This window comes from Peromyscus eremicus, chromosome 3 (genome assembly GCF_949786415.1).
Source record: "Peromyscus eremicus chromosome 3, PerEre_H2_v1, whole genome shotgun sequence".
Classification (NCBI taxonomy): domain Eukaryota; kingdom Metazoa; phylum Chordata; class Mammalia; order Rodentia; family Cricetidae; genus Peromyscus; species Peromyscus eremicus.
In genome coordinates, this window is record NC_081418.1 from 12,722,754 (window position 1) to 12,747,494 (window position 24,741).

The 24,741-nt window shown below is 38.4% G+C and overlaps 1 protein-coding gene and 1 long non-coding RNA gene across 3 annotated transcripts in view; one reads left to right on the top strand and one right to left on the bottom strand.

The window, feature by feature from the left end:
* Positions 1–635: 635 nt before the first annotated feature.
* Positions 636–1,840, top strand: LOC131905643 (uncharacterized). The gene is made up of 3 exons (XR_009378002.1): positions 636–740; positions 1,024–1,113; positions 1,354–1,840. It is a non-coding gene; the product is annotated as an uncharacterized LOC131905643 (long non-coding RNA).
* A 9,961-nt stretch (positions 1,841–11,801) lies between these two features.
* Slc25a40 (solute carrier family 25 member 40) overlaps positions 11,802–24,741 on the bottom strand; it is a 28,472-nt gene continuing 15,532 nt past the window's right edge. Inside the window, exons 8-12 of one of the 2 annotated variants that reach the window (XM_059257291.1) lie at positions 23,937–24,110; positions 20,585–20,694; positions 18,410–18,491; positions 13,821–13,901; positions 11,802–13,533 (exon numbers count right to left, since the gene is read on the bottom strand). In XM_059257291.1, coding sequence (XP_059113274.1) covers positions 13,427–13,533; positions 13,821–13,901; positions 18,410–18,491; positions 20,585–20,694; positions 23,937–24,110 — 554 coding nt within the window. In that variant the 3' untranslated portion in view covers positions 11,802–13,426. Of the gene's footprint in view, positions 13,534–13,820; positions 13,902–16,170; positions 16,254–18,409; positions 18,492–20,584; positions 20,695–23,936; positions 24,111–24,741 lie in introns of those variants that run through there. The other variant, XR_009378157.1, reaches the window with a different exon arrangement.

The following is a 24,741-nucleotide window of genomic DNA, read 5'->3' on the forward strand; positions in this document are numbered from 1 at the left end:
TTGCCACATAAGTCTGACAACCTGAGTTTGGTCTTTGGGCCCCACATGGTAGAAAGAAAAAATTGATTCCCAAATGTTGGTCTCTAGTCTCCATACACATATGCTGTGAAATGTATATAACCCCCTTGCACACATACATATACATATATATAAATGTAAAAAAGCAAAAATCAAACAAAAAAACATTGTTTAGGTATGTCTATGAGCTTTTTGTTTTTGCTTTTTTTCAGACAGGGTTTCTCTGTGTAGCCCTGCTCTCCTGGAACTCACTCTGTAGACCAGGCTGGCCTTGAACTCAGAGATCTGTCTGCCTCTGCTTCCCAAGTGCTAGGATTGAAGGTGTGCCACTACCACCCAGCTTTATGTCTGTGGTTTTATGTATATATTCCAGCATTTGAATGCTTAGGTAAGAGGATCCTGAGTTGGAGACCAGCCCAGGTTACTTAGTGAGACACTATCTCAACAAAACAAAAAAGTTAAATTCTTCAGTATTATTGACCCCAAAACACAATGGTCACCTTTAAAGGAGGTAAGAATTATTCTGGTGCTAAATATGAGTGACCATAGCATAGGAACACAGATTTAGGCTTCCTCAGATTCCATGTTCCAATGAGGTACTAACTTCATGAAGTTTTTTTTGTTTTGTTTTGTTTTGTGTTTTTGTTTTTGTTTTTAATAGAAACAGGACAGAGAAGGTCATAAATCAAGATACTTTTCAAATGCATCAGTGGAAGCATCAGGTAAGCAGGGAACAGCAAAGTGGGGTACCCTCAGCTGCAGGCCACAGATGCTACGCCATTTGGTTGTTTTATTCATACATTCCAAAGGTTTTCTACAATAGTCTCAAGAATGCTAAGTTACACACCTCTCCATATAGACTGAAATTCTTAGAAGTCAGTCAGTCCTGTAAAAAGTTCAATGTAACGTGTGGCTCTTCTCGGGGGCTTTAGTTCACAATATCAATTATTAAACATAGTTTATTTTTCATGATTCAAAATGCTAAATATGCCTGTTCCCTGCAAGATGAAGGACTCTTGGCTACTTCCCAAGCACCATGTCTGCCTGCACACTGCCATATCCCACCATGATGGTAATGGACTGAACCTCTGAACTGTGAGTGAGCCACCCCAACTAAATGTTTTCCTTTGCAAGAGTTCCTGTGGTCAGGGTGTCTCTTCACAGCAATAGAAACCCTAAGACAGACCACCTGGTTTCTTATGCCTTCACTTGCCAGCATCACCCAGTGGCTGAGACACCAGAACTAGATAATACAGCCTGGTGATATGGCCGTGGCAGGAAGAATGGACCTGGGACGGGGTCAGAGGGCAGAGCTTTATTCTTCTCCATGGATAGATCACCACCACCGGCTCCATGTGCACAGCAAAGGATACTCTGGGATCTCCCTGAGCTTCCAAGCCAGATTCAGCCAGTTCCTGCCACCTGATAGAGAACAGCAGCAGCTGATGATCACTTCACACCCACGGGATAGCACCAATCAGCTGACTGCTCTGGCGGCGTGCTCCAGCATAGCCTAGAAAACCCGACCTTAACAGTGTATCTTTAAACAGACTGACTAGTTAATGCTCTCAAAATTGGTTGGAGACTTGAAAAAAAAGCAAAGGGATGTTTCCTGAATGCCCACATTTCTAGACTGGGACACATATCTGCTTCAGGAAACATGCATATTCTGATGTCACTCCTAAATGAGCCACTTGGCTGGGGTTTCTTGTACCTAAAATTATGGGTATGTTCATTATTCTAAAGTGTATGAGGCTATCTAATGAAAAAAATTTTTTTTACTTTATTCAACCCAACTCTCTCCTGATAGATGAATAGTTAAATAAAATACAGCATACCTTGAAAAAAATACTAAATACACTGAGTCTATATGTCCTGTTTCAGGTTTTGTAAATTGTGTGAGTAAGTACCTCTAAAAATTCAAAAACAGTGTCAATCTACAAAATCCTGTCCACAGAGATAAAGAATAAAATTAGTTAATAGTAACTGCAACTACATCTGGGAAGCAACTCTTCATTCTACTGTTTGGTCAAGAAATGGCATGAATATTGTTGCCACTGGAAACTAAGAGTTGGTTTTGTTAGTTTAAAATCTAGAATTGTTATCTAAAAAATACCAAATAATGATAGAATTTTGTGGAGTTAGTCATTTAAAATGTGAAGCTTTCCAAGTGTAAAGACTGTTTAAGTCAGGTAGGAGGTTTGGGTAAGGAAACAATCATAACACATTATGATTAGTGAGAAGATAAAATATCATAAATACTGTGTTTTCATTAAAATCACCAATTTAATACTAGTTCATAAAAGAAATTATACAAAGCAAATCTGAAATATGTCAGGTAGCTTCTTTAAGTTTTATATAAAGATGTTGCAGACACAGAATCAACTGAAGAATGAATCAGAAGAACCAAGTGGACTAGAGTTTATTGACTTGGTTTCCTCTTCTTCAGAAGTTGTTACCTTGTTAAGTATTAATCATATTGTCTTATTTAGTGTGTGTGTGTGTGTGTGCATGTTCATAGATTTCTATGAGTTTGAAGCCAGTCATATACCTACATTGAGAGTTTCAGGACAGCCAGGGATACATAATGAGACCATGTCTCAAAAAACAAAATACATGCTATAGTAAATTAGTAGCATGCTCAGAGGTTGAGACAAGGAGAAGGGATGGTTTTCTATTTCAGCATTTAAAAATTTAGATAAGTATATTTAAATTGAAGTACCCATTGAAGGCAGGTGTGTTAGGGTTCTCTAGAGTAACTAACATCTTATAGGATTAATATATATATATATTATTTATAGTTTTATATATATATTTGTTAAATATAACATACAATATTATATGTATAAATATATAAGAGATGTAGTATAAATATATATATATGGAATTTATGAGACTGCCTTAAAGGCTGAATTAAAGGTTTATCTTCCCACTTCAAAGATCTGATTAAAGTGGATCTTCCCATTTCAAATTAATTAAAAAGAAATACTTCACAGGTATCTATTTAGGGTATCTATTGCTGTGAAAAACCACCACAACTCTTATAAAGGAAAACAATTAATTGAGGTGGCAGCTTACAGTTTTAGAGGTTTATTATCATGGTGGAGAGTATGGCCATGTATAGAGAGACATGGTGCTGGAGGAGCTGCTACATGTTGATCCACAGGCAACAGGAAGTAGGCTGAGATACTGGGTGTGGCTTGAGCATATAGCAGACCTCAAAGTCTGCGTCCACAGTGACACACTTCTTCCAAGACCACATCTACTCCAACAAGGTCACATCTTTTATATAGTGCCACTCCCTTTGGGGACCATTTTCTTTCAAACCATCACATTCCACTCCCTGGCCCCCAAAGGCTTATAGCCATATCATAATGCAAAAATGCATTCAGCCCAACTTCAAAAGTCCCCATAGTTTATAACAGTCTCAAACTTATTTACAAGTCTAACGTTCAATGTCTCTTGTGATTCATGTGATCTCTTAACTGTAATCCGCTGTAAAATTAAATAAAAGAGCAGATCATATACTTCCAACATATAATGGCACAAGATATACATTACCATTCCAAAACATAGGGACAGGAACATAGTGAGAAAATACTGGACAAAAGCAAAACTCCAAACGCTGTATCTCCATGTCTGATGTCAAGATGCTCTTCAGATCTCCAACTCCTTTCAGCTTTGTTGGCTGCAATACACTTCTTTCTCTTGGGCTCGTTCCACTCCCTGTTAGCAGCTCTTCTTGGCAAGTATCCAGGACTCTGGCATCTCTAACATCTTGGGGTCTCAAAGGCAATATGGGAGTCAACTTCACAGCTTCACACAGTGGCCTCTCTAGGCATCCATTCAGGGACACTCCTGACACATGCATGGCCTCTGCAACTTTCTGTGGTTGGTTGTTTTTTACTCTTTTGGTGGGGGGGGGGCACCACCCAGCTCCCAAACAAATCACACACACGGAGGCTTATTCTTAATTATAAATGTCTGGCCTAGGCTTGGCTTGTTGCTAGCCAGCTTTACTTAACTTTAAATTATCCTGTTTAGCTTTTGCCTTTGGGCTTTTCCTGTTCTCTTACTTCTTTAAATCTTACACTTACTCTGTGACTTGCTGTGTAGCTGGGTGGCTGGTCCCTGGAGTCCTACTCCTTCTCTGGCTCTTAGATCTGTCCTCTCCCAGATTTCTCCTTCTATTTATATTCTCTCTACCTGCCAGCCCTACCTGTCCTTTCTCTTGCCTTGCTATTGGCCGTTCAGCTTTTTATTATACCATCAGGTGTTTTAGACAGGCACATAGCTTTTAGACAGTAACATAGCTTCACAGTTAAACAAATGCAACATAAACAAAAGTAATATGCCTTAAAATAATATTCTACAACAGCTTTCCTCAGTTATTCCTTTACTCTAAAGCCATAACCATGTGGCCAAAGCTGCCAAGTTCTGCTGCTTGCTGGGGCTGGAACATGGCCCCACCTTGTTAAGTTACATCTTCGCCAGCTTGCTGTTTTTGATGATTACCTTCACTGCCTAAGCTTGACTGTTCTAGAACTTGCTCTGTAGACCAGGCTGATCTCAAACTCAGAGATCTGACAGGCTCTGCCTTCTGAGTACTGGGATTAAAGGAGTGAACCACCATTCCTGAACCTAAGCTGTTCTTTAATTCCTTGACACAAGTTGGAAACAAAGCTGGGTGGGATCCTACCCTGAGGTCATCACCCCCTTTATTCCATTTCTTAATCTGTTTATCTCCTTGAACATAGGACTTAGCTCCATTCCACTTCCTGGTGACCCTTTTCTCCTCAATCTGTATATTCTACATTTTTCCTTGCTCAGCTTGTTCCTTTTCATCATAAATAATTCAGAGTTAATGCTAATAAACATACAACAGAGTCTATACTAGACCATTTTGAGATTTCCTCTGCCAATGGCATTAATCCAAAACTCTTCATTTTAGCCTCAGGCAGTCTTTTCAGACAAGGGCAAAAAGCAGTCACATTCTTCACCAAAATATCACAAGACTGGTTTCTAGGCCACATACTAACATTCTTTTCCTCTGTAACCTCTTGATCCAGGCACCCACAGTTCAAATCACCCTCAGCACCACTGTCTTCCATGTTCCTGAGTATGGCCCATTAAGCAGCACTTAAAGCATTCACTGCTTTCTAACCCAAATTCCCAAATCCCATATTAGTCCAAAGAAAAACATAATCTAGCTTATCAAAGCAATACCCCAGTCCCTGGTACCAACTTCTGTCTTAGTGTTTCTATTGCTGTGAACAAACACCATGACCACAACAACTCTTATAAAAGAAACATTTAATTAAGGTGGTGGCTTAGTTTCTGAGTTTAGTGCATTATTATCATACCAGGGTGTATGGCCGTATGCAGGCAGACATGGTTCATATTTAAAATATAAAAAGCACATATATACATACATATACATGCATATATCAGATAATATTTCAATCAAGTTAAACATATTCATCTCTTCTTCAAACATGTATCAATCTTTTATGCTGAAACTCTTTCTTCTGGGGTTAAAGTTATAGAATGCTGTTTTCAGTTGCTCCAGTATACAATAGCACATCAGAATTTATTTTTCATAATGGTAAGTTAGTACCTGTTGACCCACTTCCTCCATCTTTTCTTTCTACCTTTCTCCCTTTCCTCTCTCTCCTTTGTGTCTGCTAACCAGCATTCTACCCTGAAGAGCTGTAAGATCAGCTCTTAAACCCTGTGTGAGATTACATAGTACTTTTCTTTTTGTCTGGTTTATTTCTCTTAACATTATCTCCAGTACTAGCTTCATTGCTGGTAATGGCAGGATTCCATTCTGTCACGGTATTCCTCTGGGTCTATGTACAGTTGTTTCTTCATGAACTCATCATTTGATGAACACTTACATTGTTTACATTTTGTGGTTATTGTGCAATGGACATGGGAGTCCAGATGTCCTTTCAATATACTTAGATATAAAATCAGTAGTGGAATTCAACATATGCCAGTCTATTTTCATTTTTTGAGGAATCTCTTCGACAATTTTTCATAAAACCTGTGCTAACAGTCCAGCCAACGCCATAGAAGGCAAGGATTTTCTTACTATCCACACCATGTCCAGCACTTGTTATTGTCAGTCTTTTTGGTAATAGCCATTATTACTGAGATGAGATAACACATCACTGTGATTTTTGACTTGAGTTTTCCTGATGATTAGTGATGTATTAGGAGATGGCTATTATGTAAGTTCTTGGATAGCTGCATGTTCTCATTTGAGAAATGTGTGTGTGTGTGTGTGTGTGTGTGTGTGTGTGTATGTATGTATGTATGTATGTATATATCCTATGCTTTAAAAATCTTATTATATTTGTGTGTGTGTGAGACAATGTGTGTGTGCACACATGTGGGTAGGTCCGAGAACAACTTGTGGCAGTAAGTTCTCTCTTTCCATGTGGTTCCCAGGGATCCAAACTTAGGTCATCAGCCCTGTCATCAAACACCTCTCCTCACTGAGCCATCCTGGCAGCCTCTATCTCTAAGGGTTTTGTTGTTTTGCTGTTGAGTTTTAGGTGTTGTTTATATAGTCTGGATGTGAACACTGTATCACAGGTAGTTTGTAATTTCTCCCTTTCTGTTGGGTTGACTCTTCACTCTTGTTATCCTTTGCTGTAGAGGAGCTTTTGGCTTATTGTAATTTTGTCGGCTTTTGCTTTTGTTGCCTGTATTTCTATGGTCTTGACCAAAACAACCCTGCCCTTTCTAGTATCTTGGCACTTGATGTGTCTTTCATGAGTTCATAGTTTTGATCTTACATTATGTCTTTAATTTCCTTGTTTTTAAAACTAGTCATAAATATGAGTCTAGCTCTTGGGGCTTTTCCCCACCTAGTACTGGAAACACCAAGCTTTAAACCTGCTGGCCAAGCACTACAATCACAGTGACCTTCCCAGTCCTGCTAGGAGCACAAAGGTCCTTGTGCTCACAGATAGCACTAGGGAAACCAGGAATGTTAAACACTCAGAGTTGTCTCTTCAAGGGAAAAGATGTGTCACCTTGTTTTCTACCCAGAAGGCTGGGGCTGGAGGTGGCTAATAGCCTAGGTGATCCTTGCACCACCTGTAGGGCCAGGCCATACTAAGCTTCCACAACCAAGGCTGGATGTACCTAATAGTCTAGGTGACCTTTGCACTATCTGTATGGCTAGGGACTCCCCCAAGGTCTCACAACCAGGACTGGAGGTGGGTAATAGCCCAGATGACCTCTATGCTACCTGTACGACTGAGACCACACCAGATCCTCCCCTAGGCCCTTAAGATACCACGTGTAGCCTATCTCTGGAACCCTTCGTGGAAGAAGTGACAGGCACTTTGAGTGTCAATGTAATTATGCCTCCTGTGCACACAGGCTTATGTTACACTAGGAAACATTTTTCCAAATTGTACTGTACTTAAATATGCCAAAAATAAACTGCCTAGTGTCACAGTCTAGAAGTTTGAATGGCTACTGAGTATTGAATTGGATTTCCTTTTTGCCTTCATGGATCATTACTCTGCCAGCCCTGGTGTTTGCAGAAACCTCACACAGTCCTGATGGTATTCTTCTAGATGCTGGCATTCAATCTCCCCAGTATCACTTACTAAAAACACTGTCCCCTCTCCAAGTGTGCACTTAATACCTTTGTCAAAAATCATTTAAGAAATCAAAAGGCTGCATGTTAGTGCATGGGTTTATTCCTAGAATCAATACTTTGTTCCCCTGGCCTATGTGTCTTATGCTAATACCATGTTGCTTTGATTAGTATAGTTTTGTAGTAGTTTTTAAGTAGGCAGTATAAGACCTCCAGTAGGTATTTTTTATTCAAAATGGCTTTGGTTGATAAAAGAGAGGTAGTCAGGGGTAGGGAGAGACAGAGACACTACATTGAATCTATGATTAAATTTGCTTAGTGAGGTTTACCTTGTCAACTAGGTTGGACTAAGAAATACCTAGGAAGCTAATGAAGCACACCCTGAGTCTATGTGTGAACATTCCAGACACAATCAGGTGGTGAAGGCTCAGACCTAAAAGATTTAACTCATTGATGGATTGAACATCTGAATGGAATCTGAGAGGTGACAGAACTATGAAGGTGGGGACCAGGTTGGAGGCTACACGGTGCCCTGGCTTTCTCTTACTGTTTATTCCTGCCCACCATGATGTGGGTTGCTCTTCGGTTTGCCATCTGCCTAGGTGAAGAAGCCAATCTGCCACGGCTCCCACCGTTGTTAAATTCTGTCCAGTGCTGTGGGCTATGCAGTCCTGGACCGAACCCTCTGAAGCAGTGAGCTAACTTGAGTCTGTCTTCCGGCTAAGTTCCTTTCCTCAGGTATTTGACCATAGCTATGTAAAGGTAACTCGAACAGACAGTACTGGCTTTTCCTAAACTAGGAGCATACGTTCCTTTTCATCTTCGAAATTTTCATGATTTTACATTGATCAATGTGTACATGAATGAGAGGGCAACTATTGTAAACATGTTTGCTTTATCGGTCTCTAGTGCAGATAATTTGCTATTGGCATATAAGAATACTACTGTTTATTTTGTATCCTGCAACTTTGTTGAATTCACTTGCTGGTTCTAATAGTTTTGGATGGCTCTTGGGTGTGTGAAATGAAAACTTCTCTTCCAGTGTGGAAACTCTTCTTCTCGCCTGACTAGCACATTACTCAACTCTAGCGTGCTGAGTAACAGTAATGAAAGTGATTTGTGTCTTCTAAAGGGAAATAACGTAAGGGACGAGAGGGGAAGAATGCCTGTTTTCGAACAGGTCTAGGCCACAAGGAGTAATGAAAAGAATATGTCAGACCAGGGAGAGAGGGCAGTGCTGGACAGACGTCATTGTGGAGTATTTTTGTAAGGCCGTGGTTCTTGTATAGACGCTATCAGCTGCAAGTGAGAACCCTTCTCTCAGCCCTTTTTTTTTTTTTTTTTTTTTTTTTGGTGAGGGTTAGTATAAGCTATTCATTTTGAATCTGACCACTTTCACTAGTTTTAAACAGATCACTGAAAAATGCAAACTGGTGGTTACAGTTGGCACAAATCTTAAAAAAATGATGAAACAAATCAATTTTTGTCCCTCTAGTTTTTTTGTTTTTTTTTTTTAAGTGATTTATTTTTATGTGCATTGATGTTCTGCAGGCATGTGTCTCTCGGGTTCTTGGAACTGGAGTTACAGACAGTTGTGAGCTGCCATGTGGGTACTGGGAATTGAACCCAGGTCCTGTGGAAGCACACCCAGTGCTCTTAACCATTGAGCCATCTCTCCAGCCCATCACTCTAGGTTTTGATACACACTTTGATGTGATTATCAGTGATCTCAAATCTGTTATTTACTGAGGTCTTTGCTAAAGTCCCTAGCCTCAGGTAAAATGTCCAGAATGTGCTAAGCTAGCACACAGTTCAAGACTACCTTCAGCCTCAGAGCTCTCAAAAAGAAAAAGAAGCCGGGCGGTGGTGGTGGCACACGCCTTTAATCCCAGCACTCGGGAGGCAGAGCCAGGTGGATCTCTGTGAGTTCGAGGCCAGCCTGGGCTACAGAGTGAGTTCCAGGAAAGGCGCAAAGCTACACAGAGAAACCCTGTCTCGAAAAACCAAAAAAAAAAAGAAAAGAAAAAGAAAAAAAAATTAAATCAGTTCCCTTTGCTCTCAAGAAACAAAAAAGCAGCTTTAGCATTTGTTCTTTTTAACTGATAAAGATAACAACTTTGTAGCTTTGTAGGGCACATTTTAAATATAAATAAAAACTTTAAAATTGTTTTTGGACATTATAAATTCTATTTTCCATGCCTTTAGTCTCACTTCCAATTCACAGCTGCAGCAGAGGCCCCTGGCTTCCTATGGTCTTGTCTCTCCTCTGACACCCAGTTCTGGCCACATTTCCAATGGGAGCTCCCACCAGCATTCCCACGCATATGCACTGCTCAAGCCATATGAACTAAAAGCCATGGCTACTGACTTTTGTCACGTTTTCTCAACCTCAAGACTGGATGACTAGTTCTTCAAATTTCTCATAATTCCTTCACCATAATTCTCAATCACATCTTTGAAACCTCCTCTATGACTGACAATTTTCAACATGTCTTCTTTTCCAAGATATGCAAGTAAAGGTCAGAAGTGATTCTCTCCTATGTGGAACCCGGGGATCGAACTCAAGTCATCAGGCTTGGTGGCAAGCATCTTTATCCCCTGAGCCATCTTAACAGATCTAAAATGTCTTGATAAATGTTGACAGATTAACAAATAAAAGCAATAGTCTTAATTTTAAAAAGTTCATTTTGGAAAAATGTAAAAGCAATACATTGAACAAAATTTCCATGTATCCCTGAATTTGTGCCCAAGAAAAATGGAGAGAAAATTTTATAAGTCATATGTAGTTAAGTAAGAAAGAGTAGTTTTGGGGAATAAAAATTGAACTTTACTCCATACCTACTTTTTCTAAAAAGCCAAATATGTATTAGGTTAATGTGCATGTGTTAAAGGTTGTATTACCAGAATATTCTATACATTTCTTTAAAAACAGAACATTTAAGTAATAAAGTTCATGAGAATTTAACATTTAACATTGAACCTGGGAAACTGTGTCCTTATAACCATCACTAACTAGTATTGTTGCTGTGCTCGACTCCCTGAGAGAAGGGTCCATTGTGGCCATTTTCTGAGGACACAGTTCATCACGGCACAGCAAGAGCACCAATGAGAGGAAGAGGGAGAGGACCCGGTGCCAAGCCACCAAACCTGAAGCCCTGCCCACAGCGACTCACTCCCTCCATCAAGGTTGTAGCTCCTAAAGGATCCACAACTTCCAAATCAAGGCCACTAACTGTGGACTGAGTGTTCAAACATTTGAGGCTATGAGGAACAGTTCACATTCAGACCACAACCACCAATCACGTTAGAAAGAGCATGAGTATAGGCTGTGCTTGCAAAGACGGCAAATCCCTCAAAAACCCAAGAAGCACACATGGTCAAAAGCTTAGTTTATCTACTATTGTGGTATCTGAGGATACCCAATCACACCAATAATGGTTCCACTATTTTAGAAGACAAAACTTTTAGAAAAATTCAAAGTGTAATATTTTAGCTATTTCCCAGACCAAATTTATTCAAATACTCCAATACAAAAAAGTTATTTTTAAAAAAGTGTTAATGCTTCTTTATGAGTTAAATGTAAAGAAAATGTCAATTTGTATTTCTTTAAAAAATGTATCGTGTATGCTTTGCCTACACATATGTACATCATGTTTGTACAGTGCCTGTGGAAGCCAGAGAGGGCAGTGGGTCCCCTGGAACTGAAGTTACAGACAGCTGGGAACCACCATGTGGGTGCTGGGAATTGAACCCAGGTCCTCTGGAAGAGCTGCTGTTGCTCTTAACCTGAGCCCTCTCTCCAGTTCCTCCAACTACAAAGCATGTAATGTGTTAGAAATACTATTGGAAAATTAGATTTATTTAACTTATTGTGTCATAATCATTTTTCGTGCAGTACTGAGGGGTACAGGGGAACTTTTCCCATAACAGATGATACTATTTTAAATATGTTTCTGTGCTGAGTTTCTTGCCCTTTTCTAACAATAAAAAGAAATATAACAAAACTAAGGGAAAGATTACGTTTAATAATGAACTTTCATGTATGTATTTCATAGCATTACATAGTGATTGAATATGAAAACCATTGCCAAGAAGAACAATGGTACTTTTAAGCAGCATAAAATATTTTAATGAAAAAAAAAAAAGAAAATCACAAATATATATAGATATAGATATATTAAACTTTTAATGTAAATCAACACAGGATTGTAATGTAAAACACCATGATACAATAAACCCTGTATCATTTATTTCTGATGAAACATACAAACACTTTCTACTATGCATTTGTTCTCCTACCAACACTAGAGATCACTGTTACCAAATACATTATGCTGTTGGGGCAGGGAGGAGAGACTTCATATTTCATAGGATGCAAACAATGTAATAACATGCTTTCTGCTTTACTGGGATAAGTAAAACAGAATAGCATTTCTTGCTTTGCCACCTTATTTATCAATAAATTATTTATCATCTGTGCTGGAGATCAAACAGAAGAGTTTCACATTCCAAAGGCAAGTGTTCTTCTACCCCTGAGCTACATTTCAATCATACTTAAAAATCTCATTCCTGCCCAGCACTCGGGAGGCAGAGACAGGCGGATCTCTGTGAGTTCGAGGCCAGCCTGGGCTACCAAGTGAGTTCCAGGAAAGGCGCAAAGCTACACAGAGAAACCCTGTCTCCAAAAACCAAAAAAAAAAAAAAATCTCATTCCTGGGCCATTAAGATGGCTCAGTGGGTAAAGGCACTTGCTGCTAAGCCTGAGGACCTCAGTTCAAATCCCAAGACCCACATGATGGGAGGTGAGAGCCAACTCCTGACAGTTTTCCTCTGATCTTCATATATACATAGATATACACAAAAAAAACAAATCTACTTTTCAAAAACCTCATTCCTACTTAGTGATAAATATATTCATATATGTCATGTACAATTTATACAAACAGCCTGAAGGCAATTTATATAATGTTTCTATGTGCCTACATTCTGTATGCTATCACCCAAGGGAAGGTACAGGATTTTCCACTTGTAGAAGCATTATTTGGGGACATCACATAAAGAGTTGACATTTTTGGATCATTTTATATTTTGGCCTTTTCGTATGTTGATTTTATTGGAAAAAGTTGTAGAACTGACCTAAAGAACTCTACAAGCAATGACACTTGGAAGACAAGCTAGGTAAAAAGCACATTCCCATGCCCAAAACTATTTATTTTCACTAGTCTAAGTACAGCAGGGTTTTCGACTGCAGACCCAAATTTGAGTGAATTAGTCTTAAATGTGGAGCCACATCCTGTAAATGATTGTACTTTGGTTCATACAGATAAAGTGGCTGCAGCTTTCATCAGGGAAAGTCCAAGCTCCACGAGGCCTTAGGGCAGCAGTAACAAGAGTGAGGGAACACCATGCACCTGAATGAAGGGGTTACCAGCCACCATCTGGGGAAGGTGAACTCTGCCACTTGACAACTCCTTCCACTCTCTGCTGTGCGTGAGACTGAACTTAATTCTCTAGACTGCATCATTCAGTACACCATCTAAATGTTCTGATGTGCCGCCACATTCACAGCATTAACAGCTTCTGGATTATGTTTTAAAAATCTCAAAAAATTAAAACTAGGATTATGGCTTAGAGGTAGATTAGAAATTATTATTCACTTAAATTATAGGGAAGACAGATAAAGTCACACTGTAAGAGAATAATGTTGAAAAAAAAAACAGCTTGCTTATCAATCTTCATCTCATTTGGCTCTAGTTGATATTTTAAGACAAAAGTCCATCAAGAGAATTACTGCCTTTCAATATTTTGTTTCTGGAAAAAAGCCTTTCCAAGTTCATATGTGCTGATCATAATGGCACAAGCAGGAGCAATTTTAACTAATCGAGGAATCAGACCTGAAAAGGGGAAAAAAAAAAACATTTTACCTTATTTTTTAAAAATGTAGCATTTAGCTTCATAATAACCAAATTAAATGAACTGCAATACCAAGTCCATATCATAAACAGGTAGCAAAGAACAGAACAAACTGCTTACTTCCAACTTCAAAATCAAATTTTCCTCATAACAAAAATCTACTATTGAACACTGCTTTACCTTATAACAATATTTAGGAGAAAATAACAAATACAAAATGTTACCTATCACTTCTTCCTAGAAGTTAATTATAAGCAAGGGTTCTTACCTGTAAACAACCCAGAAAATCCATTTTCAGCAATAATGTTCTTCATTATAGCCCAGGTTGACAAACGCAAAGGCACAGGAACTATAAATGTTAAAAGAAAAAAAAAATACTATAGCACCATAAACCACAACTCAACAGTTTGTATCACAGATCTGTCCTAGCTTTTGTTCTATTGTGGGACACCATGACCAAGGCAGTTCATTCTTGTATAAAAAAGCACTTAATTGGGGCTTACTCACAACTTTGGAGAGTTAGTCCATGATCATCATGGTGAGAAGCAGACAGGCATGGTGCTGGAGCAGTAGCTGAGAGGTTTACACCCTGATCCTCAGGCAGCAGAGGGAAAGGGAAAGACTAGGCCTGGCCTGGGCTTTTTAAGCCTCAAAGGCCACCCCCACTGACACACCTCTTCCAACAGGCCATACTTATTCTGACAAGGCCACACCTCTTAATCTTTTCCAAACAGTTCCACTAACTGGGACCAGGCATTCAAATATATGAGCCTATGGGGCCATTCTTATTCAAACCCTCACAAGATCATATATAAAGGTGCTTATTACCTTTGGTAATATAAGATTTCATTATATTAAGAAAATACCTGTTTATCTGGGAGTTACTTTCAATCTGTTTTGTTATGCTCGAATATGTTCTTACTACATAGCCTAGCCTGCCCTGCTCTCTGCTCTCTAGCTGAGACTAACCTCAAGCTCACAATCTTCCTGCCTCACCTGAGAGCTGGGGTACAGATGTGAACCACCAGACCCAAGTTCAATTTTTACTGGCTGGCTTCCTTAAAAAGATGGCAGCTCTACTGCAAAACCGTGCACACATCTGTATACAAAGCACAGAGGAGCGTACACAATCAGTGGTGTCACTGTTTGTACTTTCCTTCATGTCAAGAGTCTTTCACGAAGAAAAATGGAAGACACAGAAAACCCACCTAATATATCTAATGTATTGTAATCTAAGTCCAGAGAAACACTTTCATTTCAATTTTATTATCCATAGTTTAATAGAAGAAAAAAAAAATTTGCCTAAGAATGGTTCTGAGGATGGGTCATTCTAATGGTGCTTTGCTCTAATCACAACCCTTCTAATTAGATCTGCACTATTTTCTTCAAATGACAGGTTTTAGGTAGCAATGCTATCTCAGTTATTTCCACTCAAGTATGCAGAGGATGGACAACAAAATATAAAAACTTTGCTAAAGCAGGATGCCACTACATTTAAATATAAAGCCTATAAATAACTGTACACACTTGACCTTCATTTCCCATAGTTTCTGTAGAGTTGGCTGAGTCCACAGAATAAAGACACAGTAAGTTTGAAAACAACTCTCAGAAGCAGGCAAGCTCTCATGTGAACAGCTCACTCACAACTCAAGAGTTCTGTCTTCGCTTGGGACCAGCTGACAATGAACGAACAATCCTGTGTTGCCTTCTCTGGCCTTTGAGAACTGCATAGCACAATTTTATTTACCAATGTTTATATTGATGACAATCCTTAGTCATGAAGGCAGACTAAAGGACATACCCCTAAGCAAGCTGGACAAAAAGGAAAAGATTACAGAAAAAATCCTCTAAAAATGCCTATGTTAACTGTAGACTGAATGAATGGACTAAAGAAAACCCAAGCCTTGACAATATGCTGATGGACAAGACTCCTATCACCCGTGAAGAAACAGACTGGATGTGAAAGGCAGAAATAAGACTCTAGTAAACAGAAGACAAAGCACACTGGGAGGGCTGTGCTTAGGGCTCTGGACAGACTCCCTCTCAGGGTTCCTATAAAACAGTCTTACTACGTAGGCAGCTAGACCTCAACTCCAGATCCTCCTGCCTCAGCATCCCAAGTTCTTGGGATTATGATCATGTACCACCACTCAGTGATTGACAAAATAGATTTTAAGGCAAAAATGATCCAAAAAGACAAAAATCACTATAATGTACTAATACCCAAAATATTTCTTAATTAAGAATTAAAATTATTAAAAATTCAAATAATATTTTAAGTTATCAAATATGTTTGGAGAATGTGAAACTTAACCTCTAGAAAACAGACAAATTTGGGTCAAGTTTAAAATGGTGAAGCTAAGCATCACATTGTTAAAAAATGAATTAATCCGTGCATTTATGAATATGCACCATGGCATACATGTGGAGGTCAGAGGACAACTTGTGGGAGTCAGTTCTCTCCTTCCACTGAGTGGAACCTGGGGAGTGAAATCAGGTCATCAGGCTTGGTGGCAAGTACCTTACTTACTGAACAATCTTAGTGACCCAAATTTTAAAAAATGATATAAAAATGACATATTCATAGATGAGGTAAATGTTATAGAACTGGCACTTACTATAGCCTATGTGCTTCTGCATGCTCCCTGTCTTCTGGTAGGTTTTTGAGTGCCTCATTTCTTGTTGTACTGCTGCCTGGTACCTACCACAGAGTAGACATGCAATAACTGAGTAACAGATGAAGAACAGACATATCATTCCATATCAACTCACTTTCTTTTATGCCTAGCGTGGTGGTTTGAATGAGAATGCCCTCTACAGGCTCATGTATTTGAATCCTTGGTTCCCAGTTAGTGGAATAGTTTGGGAAGGGTTAGACATGGCCTTGTTGGAGGAGGTGTGTCACTGGGGGCTCTACCATTCCAGTGTCTCTTGTCTGCCTCTCTGCCTCAGCTGTAAGCTCCGTTACTGTTCAATCCCATGCCTGCCTGCTGCTGCTGCCATGTTCCCTGCCACGACACTCATGGACTCACCCTCTGAAACGCCAATCCCCCATTAAACCCTTTCTTCTAGAAGTTGCCTTGGTCATGGCGTTTTGTCACAGCAACAGAAAAGTAACTAAGACACTTAGAGATAAGTGAAGTCATTTCAAAACAGAGCAAAGTTATGGGGGGGGGGTGCAGATAAATAATGTGTAATACAAATGACGATAATACAAAACAGTTTCAAGTGATTTACTGTATAACTTTGTAACCCATATGTATCTTGTTAGAGTGGTGAGCAGTTACTCAAGTGGAGTACCAGGTCAAAGTGAGCAATGAGAGTCATAGGAAACGAAACCCCAACTCTTCTTTAAGCCTCCCCCCCATTGTGAGCTGAAAAGGAGGGGCACTGATTAGAAAAAGCAGTAATACTGAAAAAGATGCCTTCTTTGTCCTGGTCCCATGCCAACACCACAACCATGCTGTTTATGAGAAATTACACCAGACAGAACACTCCTGCCAGACATTTAATGGGTCAAACGTATTTTGATGAGAAGGAAGAATGAATCAAAATAATTCTAAGCTATCAAAGGAAGACAGTGCTTAGGCAGCTAGAAGGCTCATACAGAGAAAAGAGACAGAATATAAACTATAATTACCTCCCAGGCTTCATTAGTGTCTGATATTAGAGGAAACTTGGTATTTAGTAGGTCAAAGATGAACCCATTCAGATTAATTTATAGAGGTCTATAAACAACATTTCTTTAATATTATACTGCCAACTTTATGCAAAAAAAATCACAGGCTAGAAAAGTATTTACATTAAAATAAGCTGTCAGGAAGCTTATACAAAACACTGTACAAAGGGTAATTCCTTTAGGCCTGTTATATACTGTTTCTTTTTTCTGTTCTCATCTCCCTCTCTTTTCCAGATGGGTCTCACCATGTACATTAGGATGGTTTTGAACTTACGATCCTGCCTCCACCTCCTAAATGCTGGGATTACAGGCATGCACAATCACAGACAGGTTTGCTAGACTTTTAAACCAAAGTAAATGATGGTATGTGTGGTGAGGTCCGGTAGAAGTAAATAAGAGTACACTTTCGTTCCAGAAGAAATTATAGGTTACAAAGAAGTACAAAATAAAGATGAAGAGACAGGTAGGGAAAAAAGTTAAGAATACAGAAGCTAGCCGGGCGGTGGTGGCGCACGCCTTTAATCCCAGCACTTGGGAGGCAGAGCCAGGCGGATCTCTGTGAGTTCAAGGCCAGCCCGGGCTACCAAGTGAGTTCCAGGAAAGGCGCAAAGCTACACAGAGAAACCCTGTCTCGAAAAACCAAAAAAAAAAAAAAAAAAAAAAAAAAAAAAGAATACAGAAGCTAAACATCAACTTCATGAAAAAAATTCCTCAGTAATTTCCTACCACCTTTTGTGGAGACAAGGTCTTGCTATGTAGCCATGGATGGCCAGGTTGTTTTTTGTTTTTTGGGTTTTTGTTTGTTTATTTGTTTGTTTTTTATCATTTATACTGATTTGTCTAGATTTATTTTATTGACTTATTTCAAAGAATACTTACACGGTAAATAAAAATATAAATTTGAAAACAAACTACAAGAAAAATTATAACAACGTAGCTTTTTGTGATAAAAGTAATTTTTTTTCTTCAGAGCAGTTAAGAGACAGATAGGAAACAGGTTTTAAGATTCCTGGACACTTGTTAGTATTTCTCTAGGTATTCCATTCTACCAGCACATCTCTATCAGTTTCATTAAAGAGGACTAAGGTCTAAGAAAAACAATGGTGTTTCCTGACTACGTATTCCTAACAAGATCACACAAGGAAACAGTGACATCTGTAAATGCTTCTTCAACTCACCTTTACCACTCTCATACGTCCAAAGCTGTGTCTGTTTCTGTGTTTTCACCACGTCAAAGGGTAAAGTTGCAACAGCTGCAAACTATCAAAAAGTCAATTTAAATCCTTACATTTTCAAAAAATATTTTAAAAAGGTATTATCACATTATTTAATATGGATAATGACAAAATAATAAGCTGAAATGTAAAATAAACCAGATATACATAAAGAGTTTTTATTGATGAAAACAGGTTACATCTCAAGGTTTCATCATAAAACTCCAAAGTAAACTGCCTCAGAAAAATCCATTTCTTTCCTGACCACACAGCTGCCAATGGTAAAGACAGCATCAGTCCTCTGCGGCTCTACACCAGTGTTTGTACCTTCTGACTCCACGTGTCCTACAATACTATTTTACTATGTACTGTCGGTGTGTATGTGAGTGTGTGTGTGTTGGGGGGGGGGGTCTCATGTAGCTCAGTCTTGCCTTCAACTCAACTGAGTAGCCAAGGACTACCTTGAACCCCTGACAATCCTGTCTATACTTGTCAGGTGTTGGGATTATAGACATTACAGACATGAGCCACCACACTCAGCTTTTTAACATATTTTAAAGTAGAAATTCTCCAGTATGTATTTAGCATATGAAAATTTCCAGCACACATTTTTCAAATATTAGACAAAATAAATTTAGAAGTTAATGAAAATGTACTTCAAACTTTTAGTTTCTATATATCTTTTAGTGGATTTTACAGTTGCAAAGGTTCAAAAATCACATTTTCTAAACTTTTCTCAAAGTGATACAATTTAACACCCTTTCCCATATTGCCTTAAGTAAGATTTTAAAAGATACTTAAATTCCTTTAAGAATGGTCTCATATCTGATACAACATCCATATAGTTTTTTTGCTTCCTAGCTCACATTTGAATAAATACATTAATAAAATGCCTCTTAAGCATCACATTTTATCTCATCTCAACTCTGCTGTTCTTGAACTCAGCTGCAAAGATTGCAAACATGAAATACACTGCTGTTTTCTCATCTCCAGTCAAGTGGCAACGGGCTGTGACTCCACGTTCTAAGTGACAACAGTTAAGACAGCTCTGTTTGTGGCACCATCATACCCATGTGCTTTTTCAGTTGCACAGACAAATCTTTATTTGAAAGCTGTTAAAGCTACCAATAATTTCCAGACTAAAAATGAACATTTACGTTCAGTAGCAACATTACACTGGAGTCTTTCTATTCCTGAACAGCTGGTGCGTCCTGACGCCGTCACTCACTGCTAATTATTTACTTCTGTGTCACTGCATCTCAACTGACCGACATTAGATCTGAACTTGTTTTCTCACTTCTGCATGTCCAGCACCAGCTTCCTTATCCTAGGGTTTCTGGCACATTATTCAAATTTTCCTGCAACTTTTCACCTCTCCACTCAGGCCTGTAACTCACTTGTCTTTCTTAAAGACAAAGGATGTCATCACATAGTCCAAGCTGGCCCTGACCCCAAGTCTCCTGCTTCCACCTCTCAAGCACTCAGTGCTGACTTAGTCCTGTTGCTCTGTAACTACCATCTGTCTGTGTCATGCGGTAAATGATCACACATTAATTCTGGAAACTCTTTATGGCCAAGGCGGTGGGGAGATGAATCTGCACCACCTGAAGGTTAAGGAGGGATGAGCTTCCTATTCCCCAAAATGGTCCTTTGTAAGTCTCCCCTTCTGGTTTCTGTTTCTCAAAATTCCTTCAGAAACTTCTAAACAGTCAAAATGTTCCCAAAGAATCATAGCAGCAGAGGCTAGAACATCGTCTGTTTGATTTAGTGATTCATATTAGACAAAACTCCATGACTATTAGCTAACCATATCTACCAGCATTTATTGAACTAATGTACTGTAAAATACTCTGTAAGAAAAAGTGCTGTATCCACACAATCATGATGGTACCTATAATTAGCTAACCGATACAAGTTTATTCAAAAATGAATATGTATAGAATAAAAACATAAATAGGAAGTACATTTGAAAATATTTTAATGGCTAATAATTTATTTCCTGAAAACAGGAAAAAAGTGTCCTCTCAACATACATGAAATGCTAGATAAGATGTTGTTCTGTTTTAATACTAATTAGCAAGTATCTGGAATATTAACAACAACAACAACAACAACGGAAAAAAAAAACAAAAAACTTACAGAACCAGACAATGCCCCTGAAGTAAAGTTGATCATAAATGTCGGTTCATATAAACCAGATTTCTCACACAACCAGTTCTTTAAAATCTCATAGTTATACCAGTACATTGCTATAAAACAGAGAATGAAATGAGCACAAATTTAGAAACACAATGTAGACTTTGGAGAATAGAGCTATGATGTTACAAATCAAAGTAAAACACAAACTCTAGCCTTGACACACCGTCCTTTATGCTTAAAACTAGACGGGATTAAAAGAGGGGACTGAAATTCTAAGTAATATTTTAACAGTCTTTTAAGAAAACAAAAACTTCTCCATCAATATAGCTGAAGTATAATAAACACTCGGCAGGGCAAGCAGAAGAATGGACATACACAGGGTGATCTACAGCACAGTGTAAGAATGTACACCAAAGACAAATCACACTGAACAGGAATACCATAAAAGGCCATACACGATGGCTAGATGGAGGTATTCCATAAATCAGGGTAGTTAGTATAATTCATGTTGCATACTGCATGAATAAAACCATGGGAGAGCCTACTTATGATGGAGGACATTTAATAAAATTAACACTTCCATTTAGAGCAAACTCAAATTTCTTGGAAATATGGAGATTAAAAAGTGTTTTTTTCAGACTGATAAAAGATATGCACCAAAAACTTGTAGAAAATGTGACAGCTAATGTATAGGAAGAAAAAAGTTAGGATAAATAAATATAAAAACATTGAAGTCCTAATATATATTATCTACAAAGAAGCTCAGAAAGATATTTAGGCAAATTAGTGTTTATTCATCTTTTAAGAAGTAGCTAGATATCAACTAATAGGGAAAATTCAATTGCAAGTATACTACCCACAAAGCTTTATAAAGCATATTTATTATAAATATACAACTTTAAAAAGAACTAGCAAGGCCTGATGAAGCAGCTCAAAGAGACAGCACTGACCTAGCACACACAATGTCTGGGGTTGAGTCCCCATCAAAACCACACACACACACACACACACACACACACACACACACACACACACACACTACCAAAGCCTAGAGGATGTAGTATACCTATAAAATATATAAAAAGTGTATATAACCTTTATGAAGAAAATTTTAGATAGCTACTGGAATATTTTAAAGAATATTATTAACACAAATATATCATTCTTAGAAAAGAAAAATAAGGCAACATCAAGATTTTTTTATAAAGCGATCATGATTTGGACTGTATTACTAGCAAATGAGTATTGCTCAAATGAACCAGTAAGACCAAACTCCATCCATACATGAAAATCTCTTTACAAACTAAAGTTACTCAATGAATGATGCTGACAGTGACTTATATGTTGGATCATATCCACAAATCAATTATCTCTAAACAAATGGCCAATGAAACAATGCCAACCTTTATAAGTAATCACTGAAATGCAAATCAAAGTGAGACACTTTAAATGATCAAATAAACAAATTTTAAGGACCTTGACAATGAAGAGCTTATGGAAGTATAAGACAGCAGAAACCATCATAATTGGTGATAAATGTATCGATCCACACAATCACTTAAATTTTGTTTTATTGTGTGTGGGTGTATGAGTCCACATGTAGAGGTCTGAAAATAATTTTCAGGAATTGGTTCTCTCCTTCTATCTGTGGGTCCTGGAGACTGAACTCAGGTCGCAAGGGTTGATAGCAGGCACCTGTATCCCTGACTATTTTGTCCCCTCTGCTGTTCTAAATAATTTAAAATTTGATTTTAAGTGTTTTTTCCTGCATATGCTGCCATGCCTGGTGCCAAGAGAAATCAGAAGAGAGGTCAGACCTGGAACTGGGTTATGATGATTATGAGCTGCCATGTACGTCTGGGAACCAAACTCAGGCCGTCTACAAGAAAAGCAAATGTGGCAAGTGCTCCCATCTGCCGAGCCATCTCTTGGGTCTTGTTCTTGTTTTTTTGAGACAGGGTCTTACTGTATAATCTCCCCTGTCCTCCAACTCACGGTAATCCTCATCCCTCAGTCTCTCAAGTGTTGCTATTACAGACATGAGGACCACACCTGGTTTTAGTTGGGCACAGCGGCACACACCTTTAATACTAACACTGGAGGGGCAGAGGCAGCCAGATCTCCATGAATTTGAGGCCACTTTGGTCTATCAAGTTCCAGGTCATCCAGGGCTACATAAAAAGACCCTGTCTCAAAAACAAAAAAAAACAAAAAAACAAAACAAAACAAAAAAAAACCCTCACTTTTAACTACCTAAATTAGAAATACACCTAAGATATTTAAATGAATCAGCAAGTCCAATGTGGAAAACTGTTGCACAGGTAAAATAAGAAACTATATAAAATTTATTTCAGAGCAGTACTATTTTATTTATACATAGAATAAAAAGTAAGGAAACAGTTACCTCTAGAATGTATCTTATGAGAAGTTTTGAGTAGGAAGAAGGTGGGAAGGTGGTTTTAAAGATCAAAAACTAAACATTGTATTTTTAAGCATAATACTTTAGAAAACATATTATAACCAAATAGATGATAGAAACCCAATATGGGGCCAGTGTGGTGGCCCAGCGGGTAGGGCACGTGCTGCTTTGTCAGAGAACCTGGGTGTGAAATCCAGAGCCTGCATCGTTGAAGGAGAGAACCAACTTCTCTACTCTGACTTTCATGAGTGTCTTTAAAAAGCTGGTATGGAGGTTACCACTGGGTTACGGTGTGGGGCAGCAGCAAAGGGGCACAAATGGCTTCATGATCTAACACATGACGTCCGTCCAACCTCCTGTGGTGACAGGGCAAGCCCACAGGTGTGCATTCTGTAAACGTCTGTCTGTGTTTCTTTTTACATAACAGAATATATTTGTAAAAGTAAACTGGCATAGAAGCCTATTACTTACTTTACGTTTCTATATGGTATAAGTGAACCTATTTGATTTATAATAGTCTTATAGAATTCTTAATAGGAAATGTTTATTTTTAATTACTGAAAAATTAAGAGTTCAGTTAATTTTAAGATGGTCTTAAGTACATTTTATAATATTTTGATTTGTATTTTAATTGCCTTATTATGACTTGTTTAGGACAGTGTTAAGGTAGTCTGTATTATCTGAGTATGAATATGTACCAATGAATGTTTAGCAACAATTAGACACAATAAGAAAACACAAGGACCTGAATTAGAAACTGTTCAATCAACAAAGGCTTGTGCAAGTCTCAAATTTGAATAATGAACTACAAATCTGTGGTCAGTACAGAAAAAAATTTACTTTTAACCATAAAGAGTTTAAAACCTAGTAAAATTAATACATGACCTAAGACAGAGGTCTAAAATGAACAGCTACTAATAAGACAAATCCCACCTGAGAAAGGCACGTCTCTAAGTAGAGTTGGAGCCCAGCCCTTCCAGAGGGAAATCCAACCTTCTTCAGACACTTTCCCGCTCACAAATCCATGTAGTTCCTTGTAAGAAAACTTCTTAGACTGCATCTTAGTTCTGATCAGTTCTAATGGACTTATCACTGTTACTGCACCAACTAATACAAACACGAGAACAGAAAGATTAAGGTGTATACGGCAGGAGCCAAATTGAACACTTCTGTTTTGTTTTTTTATCCCCTCCCCCGCTTCCACAAACTATGCACTCAAGTTTCCTGCTTTGGGGAACCTGCAGCGGTCAGCACACCAAGAGTGCAATGAGCAAGCCTCACCCTGGAAAAGAAACTCTCCTTCTAGGTTAAGTCTGTGTTTTGTATTTTTAAAAACTTAATTAGCTGACAAAGTAGAAGGCTCCTTGTGGCATTTACAGATAAACTTTGTTTTGGGTGACTTGTTTCCGGCCCCCACCTCCATGTGGACCCTTTCCTCCCTGCATGCTTCTGCCCCCAGTAGTCTACCTTTCTACATTAATATTTCATGTTCTGTTACCCTCAGTTACTCTTAATGTCTCTAAAGATTGAAAGAGAATAGCTAATGATGTCAAAAGATTTTTTCTCATGATAACTGTGCCAAAGTTATACCTCTTCTTCATTTCAACTCTTTCAAGAGTGATACTAAAAATGCTAGAGCCAGCCAGAGAACCACTAGAAACCCCAGTTAGTACTCCCAGATAGACAGCAACAACTACTTCATCTCCTCTGCTCTTTTGGATGAAGGGTCTCACTATGT